The 26,638-nt window shown below is 36.1% G+C and overlaps 1 protein-coding gene across 6 annotated transcripts in view; it reads left to right on the forward strand.

The window, feature by feature from the left end:
- The window catches only part of SUGCT (succinyl-CoA:glutarate-CoA transferase), a 553,331-nt gene that overhangs the window by 226,834 nt on the left and 299,859 nt on the right, over positions 1–26,638 (forward strand). For all 6 annotated transcript variants that reach the window (XR_010381748.1, XM_031454642.2, XM_064487720.1 and 3 more), the window contains one exon: positions 6,405–6,507. Coding sequence is in view for 5 of the 6 variants with exons in the window: in XM_031454642.2 (XP_031310502.2) it covers positions 6,405–6,507 (103 nt within the window). In the remaining variant the exon portion in view is untranslated. The remainder of the gene's footprint in view (positions 1–6,404; positions 6,508–26,638) is intronic.

Here is a 26,638-nt window from a genome sequence, read left to right on the forward strand (position 1 = left end):
ATTAATTGATATTTTTATTAAGGTCACATAGCTAGGAGGTTCCGGGGCTGTGACTCAGACCCAAATGTATCCACATCTCATGCCTTTTCCATTGTAGTACACTTCCTGTGTGTGAATACTTCCAGTAACGGAAATGCCAGTATGTTCCCTATTACTAGAAATATTTTCAGTATACATAATATGATGATTTTGTAGGATCATAGAAAACAATAGATGATTTTTTAAGGTCTTTTGAATTCCTGAGAGCTTATGATTCTCTGGAGAACATAGGAAGTCCCTAAATTGAAACATTCTGTCTTCTTAAGCATTTGTTCGTAAATAGGTTTTTAGGAACATGAAATCTATTTTCCATAAGACATGCTTCTCTATACAGAATTGAGAGACCAGTGCAGAAGAAGGAGGAGGAAGAGGTGCTGTGATATTGCATTTAAAGCTAAGAGCCTCAAATTGTCTTCCTTCTCCCAACCTCAGTATCTAAATAAACCTAGTCGCAGCAAGGTTTTAGGAGAAGTTAATCCACCCCACAATTGAAGCTAATGTGACTGAGATGCAGCTGAGGGTCATCTTCAGTGAGCCACTGATAAATGGTGTTGTGACCTGTCTTCACTAGACAGGCCTGCTTTGATTGTTTTTATAAAAGCTTGCCTGTCCTCCGAGTATCACGTCGCCTAGGCGATAGGGTGTGTACCCATTAGTTTTTAGGAACTTGGAGTCAGCTGTGTCCAGTTTGAGCAGAGATGACTAAGACTGGTTAAGCTCTCCGATCCTCCATCTGGACATGCACGAGTGTCCTCTCCGTGACTTTTAGATGTCAGAGGCTCAAAAACCCCACCCTCAGAGCATACTAATGCCGCTGTTTTCTGAGCATGTGTCCCATGAAAAAGCCTGTGGCTTGGCTGCATCTGCGCAGAGTGACAACGGCCTCACCTTTTTCTTATCTCTAATTACCTTTCTGTATGCTCCCCATGCCTCAGTTTTTATCCCATCAATATCTCCAGCCCCTTACCTCTAAGGAGGTGGATTTGAGACTTTCTCCCCTGTTTCCTGACTTGGCTGCCTCAAAATGAACCCTTTCTCTGCTGCAAACCTCATGGTCTCAGCGTTTGGCTTGCTGGGCACCAGGCAAATGAACAAGACCCTCTTATTCTTCCCAAATAGCCATATATTCCTTCATTTAGCAAATGCCGAGTACAACTGTGTTCTAAGTTATGGGGATACAACAGCAGTCAAGAAATAGCCTGTTTCTCTAGTGTGAGTGAAGATAATGATCTTGGAGAAAGAGAGAGTTGGACAGATTTGAGACTTACCTAAGATTTGTGATTTATGGAAAAGAGGAAACTTGGAGGCAATGAGATTTTAATCAGCGATTGCCACAGTCCTCCACGTATGAAGAATCAAGGGCCTGAACCGTGATAGTAATAGTGGGAACAGAGGAATAAAACTTAACTTTTGAAAAATTGGTTCTACAGGACAGTTATGTATAAATTATAAGAAATGATGAAAAGAAGGTGTTCCAGATTTAGCCAAGGCTGTGAGCTCAGGCAAGGGAGAATGCTAGGTAGTTTTATGGGACAAATGGAAATTGTAATCATCCATGGGCAAGCTGTGTTTACAGAGACGATACTGCATCTGAGTGGATATATCCTATGGTAACTAGAAAAAGGGAACTGGGGAAAGGTTGAGGCTAGACGTGTAGATTTGGGTATCATCTGCATATGGATAACAGGATTACTTAAGTGCCTAAAAGAAAATGAAGAATATTGGGACTGGAAGAGAAAGGTAAAATAATAAAAGAAACAGAAATGGCCAAAGAGGTATTAAAAATCCAAGAAGGTATTGTATCATAGGACCCCAAGATAGTCTAGTCAGCAGTGTCAAATACTGCACAGAAAGCAGGTAGGATGAGGACTCTGAAAAGAACACTGGGTTTGACCAGTGGTCACTGGAGACCCATGGAGATTGTGTAGGAAAAGGTGTTGCTGACCAAGTCAGATTTCAGAAGCTCAAGCAGTAATGATAGATAGTAACAAAAAGGGGGTAAGAATCCCAAGGAAACTTATTTTTTTCAAGTGAAAACTTGTTTATGGTTGACAGTAATATGGAAGATACTGAAAGACAGATTTAAGAAGCATCAGAGGGAGACAGCACTGTGTCTCTTGTCAAGTTTCTTTATCTCTAGTCTCATTGATATAGTTCCATTCTCTGTGTCAGTGCTGATTATGTCGGTCCCCTACTGAAAGAACTCTCTGGGTTTCTCATCGCCAGGAGAAATCCAATATCCTTAGCATAGCCGACAAGATGCCTTGCACCCTGGTTCTAACCTGTGTTTCCCATTTCATCTTTTGCCACTCAAGGCACAGATTTCAGATTCTTTCCAGGTTGAGTCTTTGTCCACATTGCTCCTTCTGCCAGGAAGATCCTTCTTCCCATCTTCCACGTGGAAAATTCTAACTCATCCTTCAGATATCATCTGGCTCAAGTATCACCTTTTCTCACTCCCCAGGCTCAGTTTGGGTCTCCCTCTTTGGTACTTCAACTGGAAATTGTCCATTCATATTTTTGTCTCAGCATCCTGCATTGCAATTCATAAATTCCCATAGCTGTTTTCTCCATCAGACTATATGATCTCTGAATATAAGGACTGTCTTTTTTATTGTTGTAATCCCCATGACTGGCACAAAACAAACTCTTGCTAAAAGCACCAGAAATGAATGAGAAAAAAAAAAAAAAAGAAATGAATGAGTGTGTATTCATGTAGAGAGATATATCTTGAGGTACCTAGGATGGAAGTGAAGAAGCGTCCTAGTGCTAAGTGAAATAAGCCAAACACAGAAGTGCACATACTGCATGACTTCACTTATGTGTGGGATCTAAAAAGAGTTGAACTCAGAGAACCAGAGTATAGAATAGTGCTTGCCAGGGGCTAGGGTGTGTGGGAAATGGGGAGATACTGATCAAAGGGTACAAACTTTCAGTTATAAGATGAAAAGTTCCGAGAATCAAATGTACGACATGGTGATTATAGATCGTAATACTGTATTGAATACTTAAAATTTGCTAAGAGAGTAGTTCGTGAGTGTTTTCACCACAGACAAAAATGGTAACTGAGGTAATGGATGTGTTGATTGACTTGATTGTGGTAATCATGTATATTATATATGTATATTAAGTTATCATATTGCCTTCCTTAAAAAATCATGTTATACAAACTAAATATATGCGATTTTTATTTGTCAATCATACCTCAAAAAAGTTGGGAGGGGGAAGCTATATGAATTTGAGTAAGCTTATTTCTCCAAACTTGAGTTTCTTATTGGTCGAAGGAAGATAATATTTACCTTACAGTGTGCTTGTAAGAATAAAATCTACAAAATATAGACCAAACAGTTTAATGACCAGCATTTAGTAATCATTAATGTTGTAACTATTTCTATCTCCCACTTTTGTGGTGCAGATCTCCTGTTCGTTGCTCTCTGGTCTTGGTTTTTGGCTGCAACATTAATCTGTTCTCTACAGAGAAGAATTTTTATTTTTTTAAGTTAAATTTTGATGTTAAGAAATTTAAACTCAAGTCTATCTTTATACAGTAGTGTTTCGTCTACCTAAATGATGCCATCTGATTAACAATACCCATTCTGGCATCAAATGAATTCAACAAAAATCTAGAGTTGAATTATGCGTTGATTTAGTAAGTTTGCAATTAAGTCTGAATTGTTTTACGAGTCTCCAAATAACTTCCCAGAGACTCTAGCTTCAAGGCTCACTACACTGGATCCAGGGACACCCTCCTTGTCTTATCTTTGGGGTTGTGTTGCCCTAAGTGATTTAGATCATCTCCTTCTGTTTTTTTTTTTTTTTTCAAGCAAAATTTTTGTGGTTAATAAAAACATGTGCTTACAGCTTTTTTTGTGTGTAGATAAAGGCAAGGATTGTACATCAGATTTAGATCAAGAGACAGATTTTCAGAAGAAAATGATGGATGTGTCCTCTGGGGGAAGTGGAATGCAGTGATGTTCGGTCTCTGACTGATTGAGTTTAAGGCATTTATGAACACTTCCACGCCCACACCCACGCACATACACAAACAGTGGTCACAACTGCAGCCCCAGACGCTGCCTCTCTCCCCAGTCTCATATCCAAAGTGCATCTGTTGTTTTCCATAACATGAAATAAATCCCTCTCTTTTGCCCAGTGGTGAAAAGCTTATATAAATACTAAAACTTCAGCTATTCCCCTGAGTTTTCCGTTGGCAAGCCCACAGCTATGGGTCTGTTTGGATATTGACATGCATTTTTCTGTGCAGATCTTTTAGGCCACTTGGGTGAGTCTAATGGTGATAAATTCACTTGTCCTGAAAATTTATCTGACTAAACGTTATAACACTCTGTTTATGAAAACTTAAACAATTGGCACCCTGATTGAAAAGACTCCAGGTTCAAAGTATCTCTTTTAGTCTTTCAAGATATATCATTCTTGTGATATGTATCTATTATATCTCAATATCTCTATATATCTATCTATATCTATATCTTATGAAGTCTTGGCCAGGAGATGATTTTCACAGTCATTGAAAAGAAAGCATGGGTGTGAACAATCGACTTATGCAAGACATCTAATGTTGCATTGTGCTATTCCCATGAAAGGATATTTTTCAATATTTAGAAATGAAGTATTTTATTGTGTATTAAGTAGGAATAGTTAACATTACCAGGCCATAATTTAAATGTGTAATGAAAAATCTTTATCATAATGGAGAGAGAAGGGAAGGCATTATTTTTAAAGACAATAATCAATGCCTTGTGTATAGTAGGCACTCTTTAGATGGTTACAGAACAAGTGGATGTGTAAATAGGATCAACTGTATTCCTAGTGAAAGTTAATACTACCTTCAGTAAAAAGTTTGTTATATTATTATATAAAAATTTATATGAATGAAATAATTATTTATAGAGTAGTCTGTATTTTAGAGACTATATGAACTCAAACTTCTCTTTTCTTTTTCTTTTTCTCTATTAGATGACAATTAGAGACATATCCTCACAGCATTGATACTGTTTTTATCCTTTTTTAAAATAGTGCATTTCTCTGACATAAATTCCCATAGAATCTGCTGACCCGAGAGTAATTCTAGCTATGTGAAAGAGAACTGAACAGGAGCCCATGAATATTAAGCATTTCTACTGTATTTCCACTAGTCCCTCCATGTTAGTTAAGCATTTTCCTTGCTGCCAATAATCTACGATAGCTAATGCCTTTAAAACAATCTCTTTTCACCTAGATTATTACTTAATTTAAAAAATTACAAGTAACAACTCTAAAATTCTTCACATATGACAAACTGTGAGTGTTGAGTTGTCTCTGAGGGTCCAAGATTTTTTTTCTGTGCTCACTGTCTTAACAGAGAACTGAAAAACAGTTCATGAATTAGGTCCCCTTTCCTTAAGACCTAACAGAGAAAAGAAAGGATATCAAATAAGTTTTTGTGTCTGTGAAGTCCTAATTAATTAATCAACCAATTAATTTTCATTTTCATTCTTTTTTATTCAAGATATAGAATATAGTTCCCTGTGCTATACAGATGAAACATGTTTTTGTTTTAAATCTGTTTTTATACATAGTGGCTAACATTTGCAAATCTCAATCTCCCAAATTTATCCCTTCTCACCTCCTTTCCCCAGTCAAATTTAAATTGTAGTAAAAACAAAACAGAGATAAAGAACTTGGTTGAATTTAAGTGCTGTTGGTTAAACCGAGATACCAGTCTTCACATGTCCAGATTCGTGCTGATTAGTAAATCCCAGTGCAAGTAAAGAAGTGGCTAAGTTTTTTTAGGCCATTGGTTGTGGCTGTTAATTCTGATGTGCTTTACAATGGAGGTAAAATACATAGCTTTCTTTTAAAACAACTACATTAGTTTATTTTTTGTTTCGAGGAATAATTTAGTGTATCAGTGTCTCCCTTAACCTGATATACTATGCCTGAGAACTAAAAAACACTGCACAATGAGGTTATGCTCAACACTGCAGTGATACTATTATTTATTATCATTATTAAATTCAATCTAGTGCTCATTACACATATGAAACTCAAATGCCATTTTCTACATAATTTTCCTGCACCAAGGGAATTCTCTGTCAAAAAGTACCCAAGAGACAGAAACAGGAGGAATTCCAGCTCTAATAGTGGATTTTCAAACAAGGAGACGGGGATGGCTTTTTTTTTTATCATTACAGAGCAACTCAAGTCATTTCATATCGGCAATGTTCTCTCAGAACTAGTCACAAGGAAAGTTAAAGAAACATATTTTTGTCATTATCAGTTGCTTTCAAAGAGGGCCACAAAAGAAAAGTTGTGTTACATTTGTCCAGAGTGTAAACATGCATCCTTTTGTGGTCTGTTCCCAGGTTTGAGGAAGAAACGACCAGCGAGTGGCTATACCTTTTTGAAGGCAGTGGAGTCCCGTATGGCCCAATTAACAACATGAAGAATGTGTTTGCAGAACCCCAGGTTGGTTTTTTGAATTGTTTTTAGGACGTTTTAGTTAAAAACACAAGAATTTGCCTCTCTTTTCTATCCAGGTTGATTCATATAAATGGACATTAGTCATTAGGCTTCAGCTTAAGTCACGTCACATGATTTTTTTACTCTTAATGTTAAACTATGGTTCTGAAATAAAAAATAATCAGAATTCAGAACTGGCTGTCTACAACATACTTTTATCTATCAGATCTAACATATTTCTTCAGCAGCCACTTTATGTAAACTTTATGTAAGTTTCCAAGGTCAGGACATTTGTTTTTCCTGAAATACAGGAATCTAGACAATTGAGAGGTTGGGGTCAGGCCCTCAGAGATCATTCTCTGTAGGAAGAAAGGGGAGAGCTTTCATGTTACAGCCCACCTCTCATCGTATGGTTATCTTAAAATGTAGAAAGCAAGTCATAGTTAATTCTGCAGAAGAGAGGCTTTGATGTGCTTTGATTAATGTGTATTATTCGTGAAGAATAAATGTGCTTGAATAGAGATTCGTATTGCACATTGCTTACAGACTCCTTAGGGCCCAGAAATAAGGATCACCTGAAAATACATTTCTTCTATAACATTGTTGAAGTGATTTTTTAGATAATGTCAAGATAATAAGTTTTGACTTTATTACTTTAATCAGTATCATTGCAAGCAGTTTACCATTTCTCAGATTCACATATTAATCCCAAAATGTAGACAAATTCCATTTTCCTGTGAAAGTTTCACTATGATTATTCATGTATCTTGTCATTTTTCAACATTTCAAAATTATAGTTTTTCCTTTCATTTATGGAGCAGCAGATTTTTCTTTGAAATGAATTATTGAAAATGGAATACACTTTCTTTAAGGAAGAAAACTGACCTAACTCTAACTTTGGTACCTTCCTTTTACATGAATATCTGTTTAAAGGAGAATTGAAATGCATTGAATTCAATGATTACAATATTTACTGGAGAAAAAAAGTGAATGGGTTCAGTAATTCTGCTCTGTGCTGTTTTTTTTTCTGGAAGGATTGTGTACATGGCAAGACTTTGTTCCTAATGAAAAAAAATGCTCGATGAGAATTGGAAATATGGGGATCCACTTGACATGGACTGAGTCTTTGTGAAAGGGTCCCCACTACATTAGTGATTAATGCCTGGTGATTCCTTGTGCGAGGAATCCGTGTGCAAACTCTGAATGTAGTAGACAGAGAGCCAGCTTTCTCACTTCATAACTTTGAATGAGGCCAAGTTTTGGCTTTAAGCCCTTGTAGGCGAACGGGTGGGTTTTACTATTATTTCCCTGCTTAAAAGTAGCTCTGAGGTGTGTAGACCTTGCCGTTTTGAGGGCATATTTCTCTAGAGATAATTCCTGAGAGTTTTTCCACCAGCATTTCTGTTGCTTCACCTGTGTTTCATCAGGGATAAAGGCACCAAAACAAAGAATGTTATTTTAAAAGTCCTTAGATATATTCAAGTGTTACTTATTTTTTAGGCTTTGATCAACAAGGATACAAGTTCCCACCCTTAAAATTGTTCCCTTTATGGGCTGGTTCAGATTGAATATTGGGCAGTTAGGATTTTCATTCCCAATTTTCCCTTGTTTAGTTACTTTAATTTTTGTATCTCAACTCCTTTGGGCCTGCAAGAAGTGTCCACTATTGGTCTATGGCTTATTTTTAGTACTTAAACAATTTTTCAAATGGAGAATATTGCTATTACCTAGGCCAGGATACCAACTCTTCCTACTACCCAAAACGTCTCCAAAAACTGCCTTCTTATCCACTAAAATGTAGATTCTAATTGTTACAATTCTAACATCAAAAATTCTTAATCATACAGTTATAGGTATTGACAGTTTTACCCTTGTTGCAAGAGTGGAGTTGGTCTCTTATATATCATTTCATTCTTCGAAATTTAAATATCGAAATATATGTTTAAAGTTATCTAGATTTTTAGAAAGACTAGAGAGCAATGTAGTATTATTTCATTTTAAAAATGAGCAAAGATAACTATGGCAATTGTATGTAGGACTGTTTGTCACAAGAGATAAGGGTACCATCTTTTCCCTATGCCTGGAAGTGTTTGGCTGTTTTAGAAGGAATTCACTATCATTTTGAGATTTGAAAGGAATGTAGGATATGAAAAAATCAGGAAGTTTAAAAAAATTTGTATGAAGTAAATTATTTAAAAAAAATACCTTAAGATGACATGTAAGGAAGTATTTTGAAAGTTCATTTAACAAACTTTTATTGCACTTAGTATGTGTCAGGTGCTAGGGATTTAGTAATTCTTTTTCTTTGTGAAAAATAAATTCTAAATTGACTTAAGTTAGCAGGTGCCCAATAAAATTTGGTTGACGCATGAATCAGTGGATGAGTGAGTTGGTTAACTCTGTAGTATCGATTTCCAAATGACCAAGTGGCAGCTGGGTCTCCCATGTGGGGCTGACAGACTCTGGCTGAAAAGCCTTTTGTTGGACAGCTCAGGGGACTAAGCATAACATAGTAGGTCTGACCATGGAGTCAGAATTGTTGGGCAGTTTTATAAGCTTCCTAGGTTTCTGTTTCCTCAACAGTGAAGTGGCTAAATAGGAGCTTTCCTCTATACCGTTAAGTGTTCAATGTGGCAGTGTTTATCAAAGGCACATAGTAGGGACTGCAAGATGGTAAATGTTTAATAAACATTAGTAGTTCTGGCCATGGTGCCATTTATGATTATATTTTTGTTTTAAAAAAACACCTTCTTTTACTTACCTTTGTTTAGTGGATAGAGGCAAATCCAATGTAGTTGCAGAGAGGGGGATCCTTAACTTGAAGTCAAACTGTAACTTATATCCCTTTAAGAATACGCATCTGCAAACTTTGTGCCAAGGAATTCTCAACCCTTCGTTTTTCTGATTGCTGAAAATCTTTTTATTTTCCATTTTCCGTAAAAGTATGATTTCCGTTTAAGGTGTCCTCCCTTGTTTTTCCCTCAATGAGCCGTGGAGCTTCTTGGCCCTGGGTGCAGGGAACTGGCCACTTCTGTGCAGATGTAGGGCCACACCGCTGGCGCCTATGGCCCAGCTCTCCGTGCGCGCCGAGCCAGCACAGCTGCTCATTCAACTGCAGATTGACTTGGGTGACGTACAAGGCCTGGAACATGGCGCAGGAAGTGAGACTTTGATGAAGTGAAAAGGGGTATGTCTAACCAAAAAAAAAAAAAAAAAAAAAAATTAGAAGCATCAAAGAACAAGAGAAAATTTTCCATGGGTCTCCTTATCAAGTGGATGATTTATATTTCATTGGTGGTTTGAACTTGGTAGACAACAAGAATTTACTTGATGGTAGGAACTATTTCTAACCAAAATAATTTCATCACAGTCTCCTGTTTCGGGAAAACTTCCTTTTTTACTCATCTGAAACAGCAAGTGATTTTTTTTTTCTGAGGTAAATGCAAGATTGTCTACTTTTTATCCTTTGATTATGTGCTGTAGGCCTCTGCTCAGTTAAAATGATCCTGCAGCCATCCCCTGTTAAGTCAATCAAGAATACTATGGGGGGTTTTGGTCTGTATTTACTGATAGCTCTGAAAAGTTTTGATCCAAAATCCTTTTAGCAGTAGTTTTATTGTTTTTCTCCCTCAGCGATAAATTATCTGTGGAAAACTCTGTGCATTATAGAAGTATAGTATAGATTATCTGCATATAGATTTTAATAGACGTGTTTCCAAGTGCTTTCTTGAAATATCTTCTTTTAATCAAGCCAAGATTGTGCAGTACATTAAAGGAATTCTTAAAAAGTTTAAAAAAACTTACTAGATGACCTCAGTATGGTCCTATTTAACATACCCTTGGGAACATGTGCATGAAATACATTGTGGTTTGAGGTTTTCCAACCCAAACAAACTTAAAAGAAAATGCAGCTTTTAATAGAAAGTATTCAAATTCCTGTAAAAATAGGTAGGGATCACACCATTGAGAGGGTTTAAAAGCATCATTGTCTACTATGAGAACCGAAAGAGAATGTGTTATCCTACTTTTTCGACTTTGCTCAAGACTGTGTATTTGGCGAACCTAGGATATCACCCTTCTTGAATGAGCTGCTCAGTTGAAAACCTGTACATATGTATGAATGAACTGCTGAATAATGTTTTTCTTTCTCCTTGATGCTGTGACCTGTGGGTGGGGAAGAGAGGGCAAAGGGTGTCGCAAAACTGGTGTTATTGAACAGAGTCTTCACATTTGTACCACACAAGTTGAACACATCAGGTGTAAGACATCACCCTGCAGCATCACTTCTGAGAACTATTGGGAGGGAAATATCAGAGCTGAAATACCGCAGCTGGCCCTGATTTTAACTGGTGCCAAACACCTGCAGGCTCTAAAAGGATACCAAAACAAAACCCCACCCTGCGGCAGCAAGCCATCCCTTAACAACCCTTCCTTAACTTTGCTTCACCATCAAAATTAATTTAACATTTTCTACGGAAACCTTATTCTTCCTGTCCCAGAAGGCCATTACAGCTCCTTTAGCAAATCTTTCGTATGGGATAAATATTTCATAGAAACAAACAGAGTGAAGTATTGAAATATTTGCTAGCTTAAAATTATCTGTTGATTTCATATCATTATTTGTGGAAGCCTGTGAAGTTGCAGGCTTTGTTAATCTCTAGGCTAGCTCATATTCTCTAAGTGATTTTTGTCTTGGCACATTTTGGCAAAATATCTGAGCATCTGGGGGAAAAAAGCCTTCGATATTCGTACAGTAAGTGTCAGAAGCGCCCTGAAATACAGAGCTGTTTTTCAAGTCCTCTCTACCTTACACATACCGGCACGCATATGTACACATGCACACACACTACTGATACATTTTAAAGATTGCCTTTTGAACGACGTTGGTTAATATTTATCGAAATGCAGTTGCATAGCACATTGGAGGGTCATACAAATCAAGCAAAATTATATCCTTGTTTTTAATACTTCTGGGAAATACATACATACAGCACTCCCTGTAATGGGAAAACAGTTGATAAAGATCTGAGGTAAAACAGTATGTCTGGAAATAATTCCTAGTAGACAAAAGAGATAAAAAATAAAATTTAAGTGTATCTCTGATTATATATGACACATTTCAGATGGTGAACGAAGTCAGATGTATTATGTGCGTGTTTGTTTTGTGATACCTGAGTATATTTCCAGTTTTGGAAGAAATAATGTATTTCAGACATAAGTGATTAAATAAAATAAAAATAGGGAGTTTAAGGATTCAATTCTGTATTAAAATATAAAGTACAAGAAAATGATATCCACTTTTGTTGGGTTGAGAAGACTCTTAAAAGAAAAAAACCTCATGTGTTACCATGTAAGAGGAAACCTATTGAAGAGTCAAATAAAAGTTAAGGGCTTGGAATAACATTACTGGCACCTTATGTTCACTTTTTCTATATACCTAAGAAATTTGAATGCACCAATTTCTTTAAGCTGTCACACTTATATATTTAGATATCTAACTGGAATGCCTTGGACGTTACCTGATTGACATTGATGGAACTAAGCTTATAGAGTTTATATTAAAGAAAAAGGCCTCTTTTACTTTTCGTGTTTTTATGAAAATGTGAAAGGCGTGATTCAGAGCAGAGAAGACCACAATCACTTTTTCATTCATTCAGTAATTTGCTCATTCTTTCATCAAATAGTAATTGATAGCCTGCTGTGTATGTATGTATGTGTATATATATATATAGTCTTGTGTTAGGTATTTGGCAAGGGGAGAGATGATGGAAAACAGAGAAGAAACAGGACAAAGACGAAGCTATTAAACTTTCAGAAGGTTGCACAGTACAGTTTAAGGTAGAAAGTATCCAGTGTCACAGAAGAGTTATACATAAATGTGCTGGGTAGTTTTAGTAGCAAGAAACGAAAGGTATAAAGCATCATGAGATTTTCCTATTTAATGAATTAATAAAAGCTTAAAATCTGACAGAGGTGCAAATATCTTAATCATGAGGCTTACCAAAGACCTCCATCCTTTTAAATACTTTTTATAATTAGTTTATCGTATTACTAATAAATTCCTTCTCAATGATTAGGAGGAGTTCAACAGAGAGTTTCAACTCTTACTATTCAGTCATTTTGAAAATATTTGTGATCTGAGAAAATCTGGAGATTTCTTTTTTTTTTTTCGTAGAAGTTATTTTCTCTGTTTCTCCTCTTTCTTACAGCTTATTCATCAAGCTCCACATAGCTCATATTTCAGAATAGAGATTCATAGTATAATCATTGACTTTTACCAAGCCTTCGACTCTCAAGCCAAAGACATTATTTTTTAATAGGTTAAAAAATGGAAATCAAAAAAAGAGTAATCTCAGGAAAGTGCAAATCAAAATCACAATGAAGAACCTCCATACTCTTTTCCATGGCAGCTGCACAAATGTACATTCCCGCCAACAGTGCCCAAGGGTTCCCTTTTCTCTGCATCCACGTCAGCATTTGTTCTACTTTTTTTTTTTTTTGATAATAGACATCCTAACATGTGTGAAGTGATATCTTATTGTGGTTTTCATTTGCATTGCCTGATGATGAGTGATATTGAGCACCTTTACATGTGCCTGTTGGCATTTATATGTCTCCTTTGAAAAAAAATGTCTATTCAAGTCCTTTGCCCATTTTTTAATAGAAATTAGATGAAATAATTTGAAGTTTATCGGTACAATGGAGCAGTATATTGGATTTATCATATTTTTGAGCAATGACATGAAATGTGTTCATTTATAAAGATAAAAAAGCAGCATACGAAATTATGCATATTATATGATCACAATTTTGTAAAAATATCTATGTCCCTTAAAACAATCACATTGTTTTACTTTTAGAATCAGAAAAAATAGTTTAAATATTCTTATAGATTAAACGGTTTAAGTGGAAATTTAAAGGGGGAAGGTATAGCTCAGTGGTAAAGTGCATGCTTAGTATGAATGAGGTCCTGGGTTCAATATTCAGTACTTCCATTAAAAAAAAAAAAAATAATAAAATAAATAAATAAACTTAACTACCTTCCCCAAAAGAGCTTAAAAAATTAAATCAAAATTTAAAATGAATTCTTGTTAATTTTGAATAGTTAAAATAGATGCCAATATTGAGTGTTACGATTTCACATATTTATTCAAATGAAAATTTTTTTACTGAGGTATAATTGGCATATAACATTATATTAGTTTCAAATATACAACATGATTAGATACTTGTATATAGTGTGAAATGATCACCACAATAAGTATAATTAAAATTCATCACCATACACAGTTAATACTTTTTTTTCTTATGATGAGAGCTTTTAAGATTTACTCTTAGCAACTTTCGAATATGCATCACATAGTCCCCATGCCGTATATTCTATCTTTATGACATTTATTTTATAACTGGAAGTTTGTACTCTTTGACCCCTTTTGCCCATAAGGATAGTTTTCATTATCATTTATTATAGTTATTTACATACATTAAAATATTCTAGGTGTATTATTGGTGACACTGAAAATGAACAATGATTAGCAAGGACTGAGCACTATTGGTATTTTAAGAATTTTTCTAAAATGATTAACAGTGAAGGAGGCATAGATACAAAATGGTGTTTTTATAGCCTAAAGGGAGCTTGGAATGGGGTTCTACATTCTTTGAGAACTCAGCACTTAAAAATGGACTCTGAATTTGTGGTTTATCTCTTTAACTTTTGTCACTTGTGCTTTAGGTGTTGTAGAAACCATTGACTAATTTAAGGAGACATGGATATTTACATCTATAGTGTCTTCTTAGAATTTTATAATTTTTAAGTCTTAAATTCAGGTTTCTGATCCATTGGATCCATTTTGAGTGTGTGTGTGTGTATGTTTATCTTATTGTCCCGGCATCATCTGTTGAAAAGACTGTTCTTTTCCTGTTGAATTTTCTAGTTCAAAATCAATTGGCCGTTAAAGTAAAGGTTAATTTCAGAATTTGATTATTTAGGAGTGTCTTGTTTAATTTTTACATTTCTATGTAAACTGTAAAACTTTTTAAGTTTGATTTCTAATTGTATTCATTGTGTCTGAAAAACAATAGCTAACCTGGAAGCTCTCTGAACTCCTCCCTTTTGGGTTTTTATGGTGGTTTCATTACAAGGCATGACTGATTAAATAAATAGCCATTGGTGATTGATTCAACCTCTAGCCCCTCTCCCCTCCTCAGAAACCAGGGAGTGGATTGGACTGAAAGTTCCAATCTTCTATTCGTAGTTGGTTCCCCTGGCAATCAGCCCTCACCCTTAGGTGTTTTCCTAAAGTCACTTCATTGACATAAACCTAGATGTGTATAAAGGGGCTTGTTATGAATAACAAGACACCCGTTTCACCTTTATGCTTTCTCAGAAACCAAAGACAAGAGACCAAATATTACAACAAAAGATGCTCCCATTGCTCTTATCGCCCAGGAAATTTGGAGGGCTTTGGGAACTGGGAGATAAATATTTGAGAAATCATATATGACCAAATATATATTGCAGATGACCAAATATATATTTCTTACTAGTCAGAATATCACACTTGGTGGTTTCAAGGTGATTAGGTCACAAGTTCTGATGAGCTTTCCTGTGCCACAGGTTCTGATGAGCTTTCCTGTGGGCCCTGGTTCTAATGTCACTTCAGTTTTCCAAACTTTTGTAGAGCTATCCAAATCTGTGTTGTGTATGCAGCACCAAATAGCCAGTCTGAGATCTGGGTGGTGTCTCTGTTAGCTCAGTTCTCAAAGTGTGATTGGTTGAATTTGGTATGTGCATATGTCCAGGAATTCATAAACAACTTTATGCATCATATTCCCAGATTCCTCTCTCATGATCTCCTTGGTAATTTCCAGTTTCCGGGGGTGCCTCATTTTGGTCTTCAGGCCAGAATGCTATGGTTTAGTTCCCCTGTTCTCTTGTGCACGTCCATAACTGCACCTGTCTTTGGGGCCAGGTGACAGCAGGACAGAGAGAGACAAAGAGCATAGGATTTGACACCACTTTTTGGAAACTGCAGTTCCATCAAACTTAGAGGAACATTCCCCTTCCTTAGGAATTTCGCTTTCGCTGGCTCCCATTGTGTCTTCTTTTCAAATGCTGTCACCTCAGCATTGCCTGAGAGCTGGGGGAGGGGGAAAGATAAAAGAAAGCCACAACCACGGACTCCCACACTCTCTTTGAGTGTTATGCGTTCCCCTTCCTATTCCTTGAGCCAGCACTGAAAGGCTTCTCCTGGAGCGTTCTCTGTCTGCACCTGTCTTAGTTCGTTCGGGCTGCTATAACAAAATTACCATTGCTTGGGTTCCTAATAAACAATAGGAATTTATTTGTTACACTTCCGGAGGCTGGGAAACCCAAGATCAAGGCACTGACATATTCGGTGTCTGATGAGAACCTGCTTCTTGGTTCATAGATGGCTGTTTTTTCATTTGGTCCTCTCATGGTGGAAGGGGTAAGGCAGCTCTCTGAGGTCTCTTTGATAAGGATGTGAATCCCATTCATGAGGGCTCCATTCTCTTCTCCAGGACTCCACCTCCAAATATGCTTCCTCTGGGGGACAAGATTTCAGTATATGAATTTGGTAGGAGGGGTGCACACTCATTTATCTATAGCAGTGTCCTGGTGCTTATTTTATTTCCTGTGCGATGGGTTCAGACCTGGGGATACAACAGTGAAAAAATGGATAAACTTGTACTGCTTATATGGTGATATTTGAATTCTGTTCATCCTCTATCCTCTATCCAGTCCTCAAAATGCTGTTCCATTTATTCTGTCGAGGTTTTGTAGCTGCATTCAGTGGGGGACAGTGTAGAGTACCCTTTTTCACAGTAGCCAGAACCTGAATGTTTCAACTGTAAAGCAAACATTTCTTAATATATTTTTAAAAAGTTTCAGATCTTTTTTCTGGAAGAGAATCCTAACATAATTGTTAAGTTGCAGTACTCAAGAAGTCCATATACTTTGCAACTACTTTTTCATGCAAAAAGAATTTTCAGGAAATGTGTAATCAAAACAAAATATAGAAAGAAACTAAATGAAGAGTTTAATAAGTAACTGGAACTATAACATCCTTCAATTTTTATCTCAATTGTCAGATAAGCAAATGTTATAGTTTCAAACATTTACATGAATATATTTATACTAATACTTTATTACTTTTGAATCCTTTATATATTGGAGTTTTGTTTACTTTTTGATTAAAATAGTTTCTTGCAAAAAAAAGAAAGAAAATATTCTGATCTATAGAAATGAATGGTTGGTTTATCTTTAAATTACTTTCTTTAAATATCAATTTTCTGTGTCAGTCATTTGACAGTTAACTAGCTCTTCTCAGCATTCTCTGGCAAATGCAGTATTTTGAAGTATGAAGGAAAACAATCCTCAAAAAGTAGAGTAAGGTATCAGAGCCTGCAGTGGTCAGGGAGACTGAGCAAAAAAAAAATTTTTTAGGGGTCTGTTTTCTTGTTTTGGGCAGTGCTAAATCATTCATCCAATTTTTCACAGCAAATATAATATAAGCCTGGAACATCTTGTGGTGCTGGTAAGTGAGGAAGTGCTCATAAAATGATGGGAACATGGCAGAAGTACAAAGGAGCCAACTTCAAAGAGTTCCCAATAGCCAAACTGGGACAATTTGAGGAACAAAATAAATATAATATAATTATAGTAATGGATTATAATTTATAGAATAAAACAAATATCCATGACTCCACACTAATGTCAATAAATAATTGAATCAATCAGTAAATGTGGAAGAATGGAAAGAACTCTTTAGATTGTTGACTTTCAACTAATAAACATATGAGGAATGAGGGAAATAGAAAATTATCTTAAACATCACAGTGATAATTGTTGCAGGAAAGAACCACTGATGGATGCTAAAATTACAATAAAAAGAGGATATTCGTATAATCTCAATTTACCTCCTTACCTTCTCAGTTACAAAGGAAAAACTAATAGCTTCACAGTGGGGTACTCTTACTGACGTCAGCTTAACCAACTGATTCAAGTTAGTGTCACCAGTATTCAGGACCGTCAACATCATGAACCTTTTTGTTTTGATGCATAGGCTCACTTTCTTGACCAACGTATGTAACTTTAATCATGGGAAACAGCTGACCAACTCAAATTGAGAAATTCTGTACAATGCCTAACCAGTGCTCTTCAAAAGTGTCAAGGTTATGCCAGACAGAGACTGAGGAACTGTCCTGGACTGAAGAATACTAAAAAGATACGACAGTTGTATGCAATGTGGGGTCCTAGATTATATCCTGGTCCAGAGTAAAGGACATTACTATGATACTTGTCTAAATTCAAAGCCTCTAGATGAGTTAGTGATATTGTATCGATTTTAATTTGTCAGTTTTGATAATTTTACTATTTCTAGATAAGATATTAATAGTAGAAGCTGGGTGATGAGTATTTGAGAACTGTGCTTTGCAACTTTTCTGTCCGTTTAAAATTATTTCAAAATAAAAAGTAAAAGAAACCACACAAATTTATACCTCACATTATGTAAACACAAAGGCAAAGAGCCTTGCATTAGAAGAATTAAATTGTGAAGTCGCAAAGGGAGAGTCCTCTGTAGAACATGCAAAATAAAATTTCAAATTTTATTGCTTCTTGGGTTTCCATCATTTAAAAAGAATACTTGTCAAAATATCAGAGGTTTCGTATATGCCATTGCTTTTGTTTCCTCACATTTCAAATTGACTGATTATAATGGTTCTCTCTGAGTGTTCCAGGGACATGAAACACTGACTAGTATGAACCCTGAACTATTACTGATATTTCGGCGTCAGACTTGAGATTTTATTTCTGATGCCTGAGGACCACTAAGACAGCCACACACTCAATCAAATATTCAGATCTTTTCCACACAATTGTAGTTGATCCTTTGTCAAGAATTTAAATGAAAGATCATTTAAATTCATTTTTCTTTAGAAAACAGATTTTTTGCTAATTTATAAAATGTAATTAAAATGTTACCAGAATGCAGTTACTCTTGGAAATACTTCTCTACAGATTCTCATTTTTGCAAAATAGATATGTCTCATTTAACTTTTATGAAAAATGGTTAAATTTTCAAAATCACTTTCAGATGCTGTCCAATTTCTTAGTAGTATGCTAAGCGTTGATAGTTGTTTAAGCTCTTTTATATCACCAGGCAGTGTTTCTCAAACAGGATGTACATTAGAGTCACCCGGGGAACTTTGCCAAAATCTAGATCCTGGAGCTCCAGCAATAGGGATTCCAATAACACAGGTTAATATGGAGTTAGGGATATCTGGATTTTTAGAAGATTCCCCAAGGCTTCTACTGTAGAACCATAGAATGCTTTGGAGAGGGGAAAATGTTGTGGTAATGAACATGGTCTTTCTAGATGAACATACTTGACTTATATTGGGCTCTGTCACTTACTTACTGGATGACTTTGGGCATCATTCAGCCTTCATATGCCTCAGTTTCCTCCTCTATAAAATAGAGGCCTTAATGATTTTGACCTCTTTTTTTTTTTTTTTAATTTCAATGGGATAGTGCATATAAAGTACTTAAAATGAAGGCACTTTTTATTGATTAGTTTTTAAGATGATTCAATGTTTTCTGGAAAATGTGGAAGGCAAAAGCTACTTCAGGCAGAAGCAGCAACCAAGCAGAGAAATGGGAGATGTGAAAATGCCTGGGGAGACGGGGGAAGGTCAGGTTATGCTACGGCTGGAGCGTAGAGTGTGGATGAGAAACAGTAAGAGAGGAAAATGGAGAACCCGAGTCATTTCCTGGAGTGCTTTATGCCATGCTGAAGAGTTTGATCTGCAGCCAAACGGTTCCTCAGAACGTGTAGTATGATGCCAGCTCCTGGAAGGAGCAGATGTGCTCAGACCAGCAGCAGTGTATTCTGGTGATCCTGGGTGATCCATATGACATATGTAGTGTGTATTAGTCTCATCATGATAGAGATTCCAGAAAGAAAATAGAAGTTCTCGGGTCCAAGCCATTATTTGACACAACCTACCAAAAACATGCATTGTCAGAGTTACTGGGAACTAATCATTATAGCCATTCATTCTTCGTTTTATACCCTGTCAGCCAGAATCTGGGGACTGAACCTCTCATAGACTCCAATTCTGGGAATCAAGCTATATATGACCAGTGAATGGGCACTGTGAGGAAGTCTGTTCAAGGATAGAGGAAATCAGCTACTTTAATGCATAGATGAACGTGGACATGTTGGAGAACAGTTTTTGAGCTGCAACTGGATTAACAGGTCCCATTCTAAGCCCTATTTCTATCCGCCTTGGATTGTGAAATCTGTTTTAAAGAGCTTTCCCAGGATAAGAGTCAGTTCCTAGTCCCGTGGAACTCCATTTTACTTATCCTCAAGTTGTTACTGAAGTAGGGGACCTGACAGTGTGGGGACATCCCATGGCAGCAGCAGACACAGGCTAAGCATGATGCTGTTCTGTACTCTGGGGTCCTCTGACACAAGGCACACAGTGACATCATGTCATTGAAAAAGTTAACTTTTATCCCTATGAAATTTATGAATGCAACTAAGGCTTTTTAAAATTAGGCAATTATCATACAAATAGTGGGGACTACAATGATATATAGGCTCAGAGAAGTATATTTATGCAAAGTATAGTAGAAGTACAATTAAATAAGAACTATATTTTTTCAGAGACTGAGAAACTTGAACTTGGAAAAGAAGATGCCTTAGATGATTACGATGCTGCTGTGTTATTGTCAGTTCTTCAATTGTAGCAACATAACTCTGAAAGCAGATGTTGATAATGGGGGTCACTATGCATGTGTTGGGGCTGGCGGTTCCTGGGAATTCCATTTTCTCTCACTTTTACTGTAAATCTAAAACTACTCTAAAAAAAGAAGTCTTTAAATATGAAAAAAGAAGATTCCCTAAATAGTGTTGATGTCACCTTTAGAACTGAGGCATTACAGCATTGGAATGGAGCTCAGTTTGTTGTCTGAGACCTGAAAATTCAGAATTCACTCATAACCAAATATTTCATGAGTGCCACCTTTGTACAAAGCAGTATGCTCACCACTGGGGAGAAAGAATAGCAATACTTGGTTGACTCTAAGCAAATATAAGATCCATTAAAAACCTGAAGTACCAAATTATGTCTTTGCAATGAGAAACATATTTGCCTCAAAGCCTGCACTATGTTATATCTATTCCCCAGGGTATCTTTTCTGGGTATTAAGGAACTCATAGAAAGCTAAGATAATAGTTAGGACAGTATTGTTAAAGATGAGATTTGAAGACCGTTGGAGCTTTTTATTTCTATTTTTTTTCATTTTTTGTTTTGAAGTAATTCGATTCACAGGGAGTTGCAAAGATGGTACAGAGAGGTCCTGTGGAGTCCTCACTTAGTTTCCCTCTGTGATTGCATCTTACATAATTATAGGACCATAGGAAAACCAGGAGTTTGATTTTAGGACAGTGTATGTATATAGTTCTATGCCATTTTAATGCACAAGTGTGTAGATTTATTTAACTGCGAACATAATCAAGGCACCGAACTGTTCAATAAACACAAAGATCTCTGTTATGCTCCCTCGTTATAGTCACATCCACCACTGCCTCATTCCTAATCTGCCTTCCATCACTATAATTTTGTTATTTCAAGAATATTATATGAATGGAATAATACAGTATGTGACTTTTTAAAATAATAACAATTTTATTGAGATATTGTTCACACACCTTAAAATTACCCTTTAAAAGTATGTAATCCATGGTTTTTAGATTTACAGAATTGTGCAACCATCACCACTGTTTAATTTCAAAATATTTTGTAACCCCTAGTAGAAACCCCATTGGCATTCGCTCCTCATTTTTCCCTCCCCCAACCTTTGGTAACCACTAAGATACTTTCTTTTTCTATGGATTTGCCTATTCTGTACATTTCATATAAATGGAATCATTCAACATGTGTCCTTTTGTGAGTGGTTTCTTTCACTTAGTGTAGGGACTTCAGGGTTCTTCCATGTTGTAGCACGTATCGGTACTTCATTTCTTTATGTAGCTGAATAGAATTCGATCATATTAATATACCACATTTTACTTATCCCTTCATCAGTTGATGGACATTTAGGTTATATCCACATTTTGGCAATTCTGAATTGTGCTTTTATATAAATTCATGTATAAGCTTTGTGAAGACGTATGTTTTTGTGTCTATTGGGTATGTACCCAGTACATATGGTAACTCTATATTTAGGGTTTTGAGGAGCTACTATACTTTATTTCAAAGTGGCTGTCCTCTATTCTAAACCCACAAGCAGTGTGTTGAGTTTCCAGTTTCTCCACATCCTTGCCAACACTTATCTTTCTTTCCTTACTTATTTCTTTCCTTCTTTCATTCCCTCTCTCCTTTCCACCTTCTCCCCTTCTTTTCTTCCTTCCTTCTTTTCTTCCCACTATTTGTAGCCATACTACTGGGTATGAAGTGTTGTCTCATTGTAGTTTTGATTTGCAACTCACTACGTATAATGATGTTAAAACTTTTAAAGCAATTATTGTCCATTTGCATGTCTACTTTGGACGAATGACTGCTCAAATATTTTGCCAATTTTTAAATTGAGTTATTTTTCTGTTATTATTGAGTTATAAGAGTTCTTTAGATCTTCTGGATACAAATTTCTAATCAAATACATGGCTTGCAAATATCTTCGTCCATTTTATGGATTGTCTTTTTATTTTCTTGGTGGTCTTTTTAGAAGCACAAATGCTTTTAATTCTGGTGAGGTCTCATTTATCTATTTTACTTTTTGTTGTTTGTGTTTTTGGTGTCATATCCAAGAAACTGTTGCCTAATCCAAGGACATAAAGATTTATGATTGTATTTTCTTCTAACAGTTTTATAACTTTACCTTTAACATTCAATTCTCTGATCCACGTTGAGTTGATTTCTGCATATAGGGTGAGGTAGGAGTCGAGCGAGCTCTTTTCTTTTGCATATTGATAACCAGTGGTACAACATCCGTTGTTGAAAGACTATTTGTTCTCTAATTGAATTTTCTGGCACCCTTGTTGAGAATTATTTCACAGTAAATGTGAAGATTTATTTCTGTTCTGTTGGTCTGTATATCTATCCTTTTTTCCATTACCACACTGTCTTGAACTGTAGTTTTGTCATAGTTTTGAAATTAAGATATGTGAGTACCCCAACTTTGTTTTTCTCTTTCAAGATTTTTTTTCTAGGTCCCTTGCATTTTCATATGAATTTTAGGAGTAGCTTGCCATTTTCTGTTAAGAAGTCAGTTGGGATTTTGAAAGGACTTGTGTTAAAACTGCAGATCGATTTGGTGGTACTGTCATTTAAGTAATATTAAATCTTTTGATTCATGAAGATGGTGTATCTTTCCATTTAGTCTTCTTTAATTTATTTCAAAAATATTTTGTAGTTTTTGTTGTACAAGTCTTGTATTTCTTCAGTCAATTTTATACCTGAGTATTCTATTCTATTCTATTTATTTATAACCTATTTTATTGAGTTATAGTCATTTTACAATGTTGTGTCAAATTCCAGTGTACAGCACAATTCTTCAGTTATACATTAACATACATATATTCATTGTCACATTTTTTTTTCGCTGTAAGCTACCACAAGATCTTGTATATATTTCCCTGTGCTATATAGTATAATCTTTTTGATGATATTGTAAATGGAAATGGTTTCTTAATTTTAATTTTGTAGTTTTAATTACTATTGCATGGAAATAAATAGATTTTTGTATGTTAGTCTGTATCTTTCAGTCTTGCTGAACTCATTTATTAGTTTTAATAGCATTTCTTTTGGAGGGATGGGGATTCCTTGGGATTCTTCTATATAAAAGATCATGTCATCTTCTTATCCAATCTTCATGGCTTTCATCTCAAGTTTTGCCTGAATTCCCTGGATAGACCCTTCAGAACAATGTTGAATAGAAGTAGCAAGAGCAGACGTCCTTGTCTTGTTCCTGATCTGAGGGGCAAAACATTCATTCTTTCACCATCAAGTGTGATATTTGTTGTGGTCTTTTCATAGATGCCTTTTATCAGGATGAGGAAGTTACTTTGAATTTGTTGTTTGTTGAATGCTTTTATCGTAAAGAAGTGTTGGTTTTCTGTATCTGTTGAAATGATCATGTATTTTTTTATTGACATGTTGTATCACATGAATTGATTTTCAGATGTCAAACCAAACTTGTGTTCCTGGGACAAACTGCACTTAGTCCTGGTTGTATACCTTTTTATGTGTTGCTGTGTTTGGTTTGCTAGTATTTTGCTGAGAATTTGTTTCACCTGTATTCGTAAGAGATATTAGTCTGTAATTTCCCTGTTATGTCTTGTTTGATTTGGGGGTAATACTGGCCTCATATAATGAGTTGGTCTCATCTATGTGTAAGTGTATATTTTTTAAAATTAGGAAAGAGAAGAAAAAAGAAGTAGTTTTTGTTATATCGTTTATATTTTTAAATTTGCCTTTACTGGTGCTCTTTATGTTTTTCACATGGACTTGAAGAACTTCCTTTAATATGTCTCATAAGGCAGGTATGTTAGCAACATATCCTCTCAGTTTTTGTTTATCTGGGAATGTGTTTAGTTCATCTGCAGTCCTTAAAGACAATTTTTCTGCATATAAAAATTCTTGATTCACAGTTTTTTTCTTTCAAAACTTCTCAAAACTTTCAATATAACATCCACTGCCGTCTGGCATACAATTATTTCTGGTGGGAAGTCAGCTGCCGATCTTATTGGTGATCCCATTGTGTTTCTGAGTTGCTTTTCTTTTGATTTCAAGAGTTTCTCTTTGTCTTTGGTTTCCAGCGTTTTGATTAGGAAGTGTCTGGGTGTGGATCTCTTTACATGTATCCTACAGGGAGCTCATTGAACTTCCTGGATGTGTAGATTAATGTTTTTATCAAATTTGGGAAATTTTAGCCATTATTTAAATATTTTTGTGCTTGTTATCTCACTGCTTTTCCCTGGTACTCTCATTATGCCTATGTTGGTGAAGTTCTTAATGGGATCACAGTTTTTTCTGAGTCTTTTTATTTTTCTTCATTATCTTTTCACTCTTGTTTCTGAGATTGCATAATCTCTATCAATCTATCTTCAAGTTTGCTGATTCTTTTTTTAATCCCAGTTCAAAGTTCCTTCTTCTTTATTTTACTTTTCAACTCCAGAATTTTTTATTTGGTTCTTTTAAAATAATTTCTTTATTGATATTCTCTCTTTGGCAAGACATTTTCATCATTCTTTCCTGTAATTCATTAAGCATGACTTCCTTTTGTTTTCTGAATATACTTATAAAACTATTGTGAAGTCTTTGTCCATTAAGTCTGATAATGACTCTCAGAAGCAGTTTCTGTTACTTTTTTTTTCTTGTGTATGAGACACTTTTCATGTTTCTTTGCATGTCTTATTATTTTTGTTGAAAACTAGACATTTTAAGTAATGTATTATAGCAACATTGGATATGGAGATCCCCACCACCCCTCTGCTTTGCTTCTTGCTATTTTCTTGTTTATTTATTTAATGACTTTTCTGGACTGATTTAGGGAGGTTTCCCCCACCTCCCAACACATGCACGATTTGAAGTTTCTAATGTTTCCATTCAGAGGCTGTAGCCTCAGGCACGTGTAGAGTCACCCTGGGATTATAGTGGTTTTTAACAGAGCTCTTGTTGCCTTTCCCCAATCTCTGCTAAAATGTCTGCCCCTGTTGGTATCACATCCCCATCCTGCTGTTAGGCTCCATTAATTTCTAGGTTGTTTCTGCATTGTTTTTAGCAATGCCCTTGAGCATAAATAGCTCCACGTCCCAGTCCAACTAAATTGATCCCCCTTTGCATGGATAGTTTTTGAGGCCAGTCTTTGTGGTTTGTTCTGACCCCAGGAGGGGTCTACTTTGCTTTCTCTTTCCCTGGTTCTCATTGGTTAATAAACTGGCTTTCAGTTTACTCTTTTTTTTTTCTTTCAGGCAGCTACTAGCCCCCTATTAATTGCCTCACAGCAAATCTCTATGGTTTTTGAGAGCACCCTTAGTCATGGACTTCCCTCTACTCTTTCCAAATATAGTCAGTTCCTTTGGGAGAACTCTTGAGCTTTCTTTTCTTATTGCCTTCTTTCCATGGGCGAAATCTCTGGGGTGCTGCCATGGAGCCAGAGGCAGGGACAGTGGTGGCTTTGCTCAGAGTGATACCCCTGCTTTATGAGCAGGGCACTGGGTGCGAGTGGTAGCTTCTGGACTTCTTGGATTGCCTTTCTCAGTATGGAACTTCTGTTCTGTGACCAAGCTGGGACAAGAATAACTGGGATCTCAATAGTCTTGGCCTGTCATACCTGGGGTGGAGCCTCTGCTCCATGGGTCTTTGCTGAGGGGAAGAAAATAGCCCTAGACCTCTAACAACCATTCTTGCCTGAAGGAGAGACTCTGCAATACTGAGCTGGGGGATGAGGTAGGGGATGAGAGATGCTGTTGGCCTGCATTATCTGAAGAGATACGTGAGCCCTTGGCTGGGAGCTGGGTGAATGGGGAACCCATTTTTCTTGGATTCACCGACTTGGAGTAGAGCTTATATCTTGCTGATCTCAGGAGCTGCTAAGAGAGGACTTGGTGGAATTGTGGTTCAAGTGCTACAGAATTTTTCTGTTTTTATTGAGCTTTAGTAGATTTTATTGAATAAGTATTTGTTCCTGTGCTGCATGCTTTAAGGATAACTTACAGAAACTTTAAATGGTTGTTTTTAATAATGATTTTCACCAGCTTTGGTTGTTTCACTGAAGAGTAGATCTGTGGAGCTCCTCATGTCATCATTCTGGAAGTTGCCAAACACCCCCCTCCACCCTCCCCAACACACCTGGTGAATATTAAGTTCATATTGCTTTGTGAAGGAAGCCAGGCACAAAAGGCTGAATATTGTATAATTCCATTTATATGGGATACAGGGAAAGGCAGAAATACAGATTTGGGAAACAGATTAGCGGTTGACAGTGGTTAAGAGTAGGGTTAGAGGTTAATTACAAAGGGGAATTAGTGAGGGTTGTTGAACTGTTCTGTATAGTACTGTAGTGGTCAATACAGAACTTTGTGCATTTGTCAAAATCCAT

Source organism: Camelus dromedarius, chromosome 7 (assembly GCF_036321535.1).
Source record: "Camelus dromedarius isolate mCamDro1 chromosome 7, mCamDro1.pat, whole genome shotgun sequence".
Lineage (NCBI taxonomy): Eukaryota > Metazoa > Chordata > Mammalia > Artiodactyla > Camelidae > Camelus > Camelus dromedarius.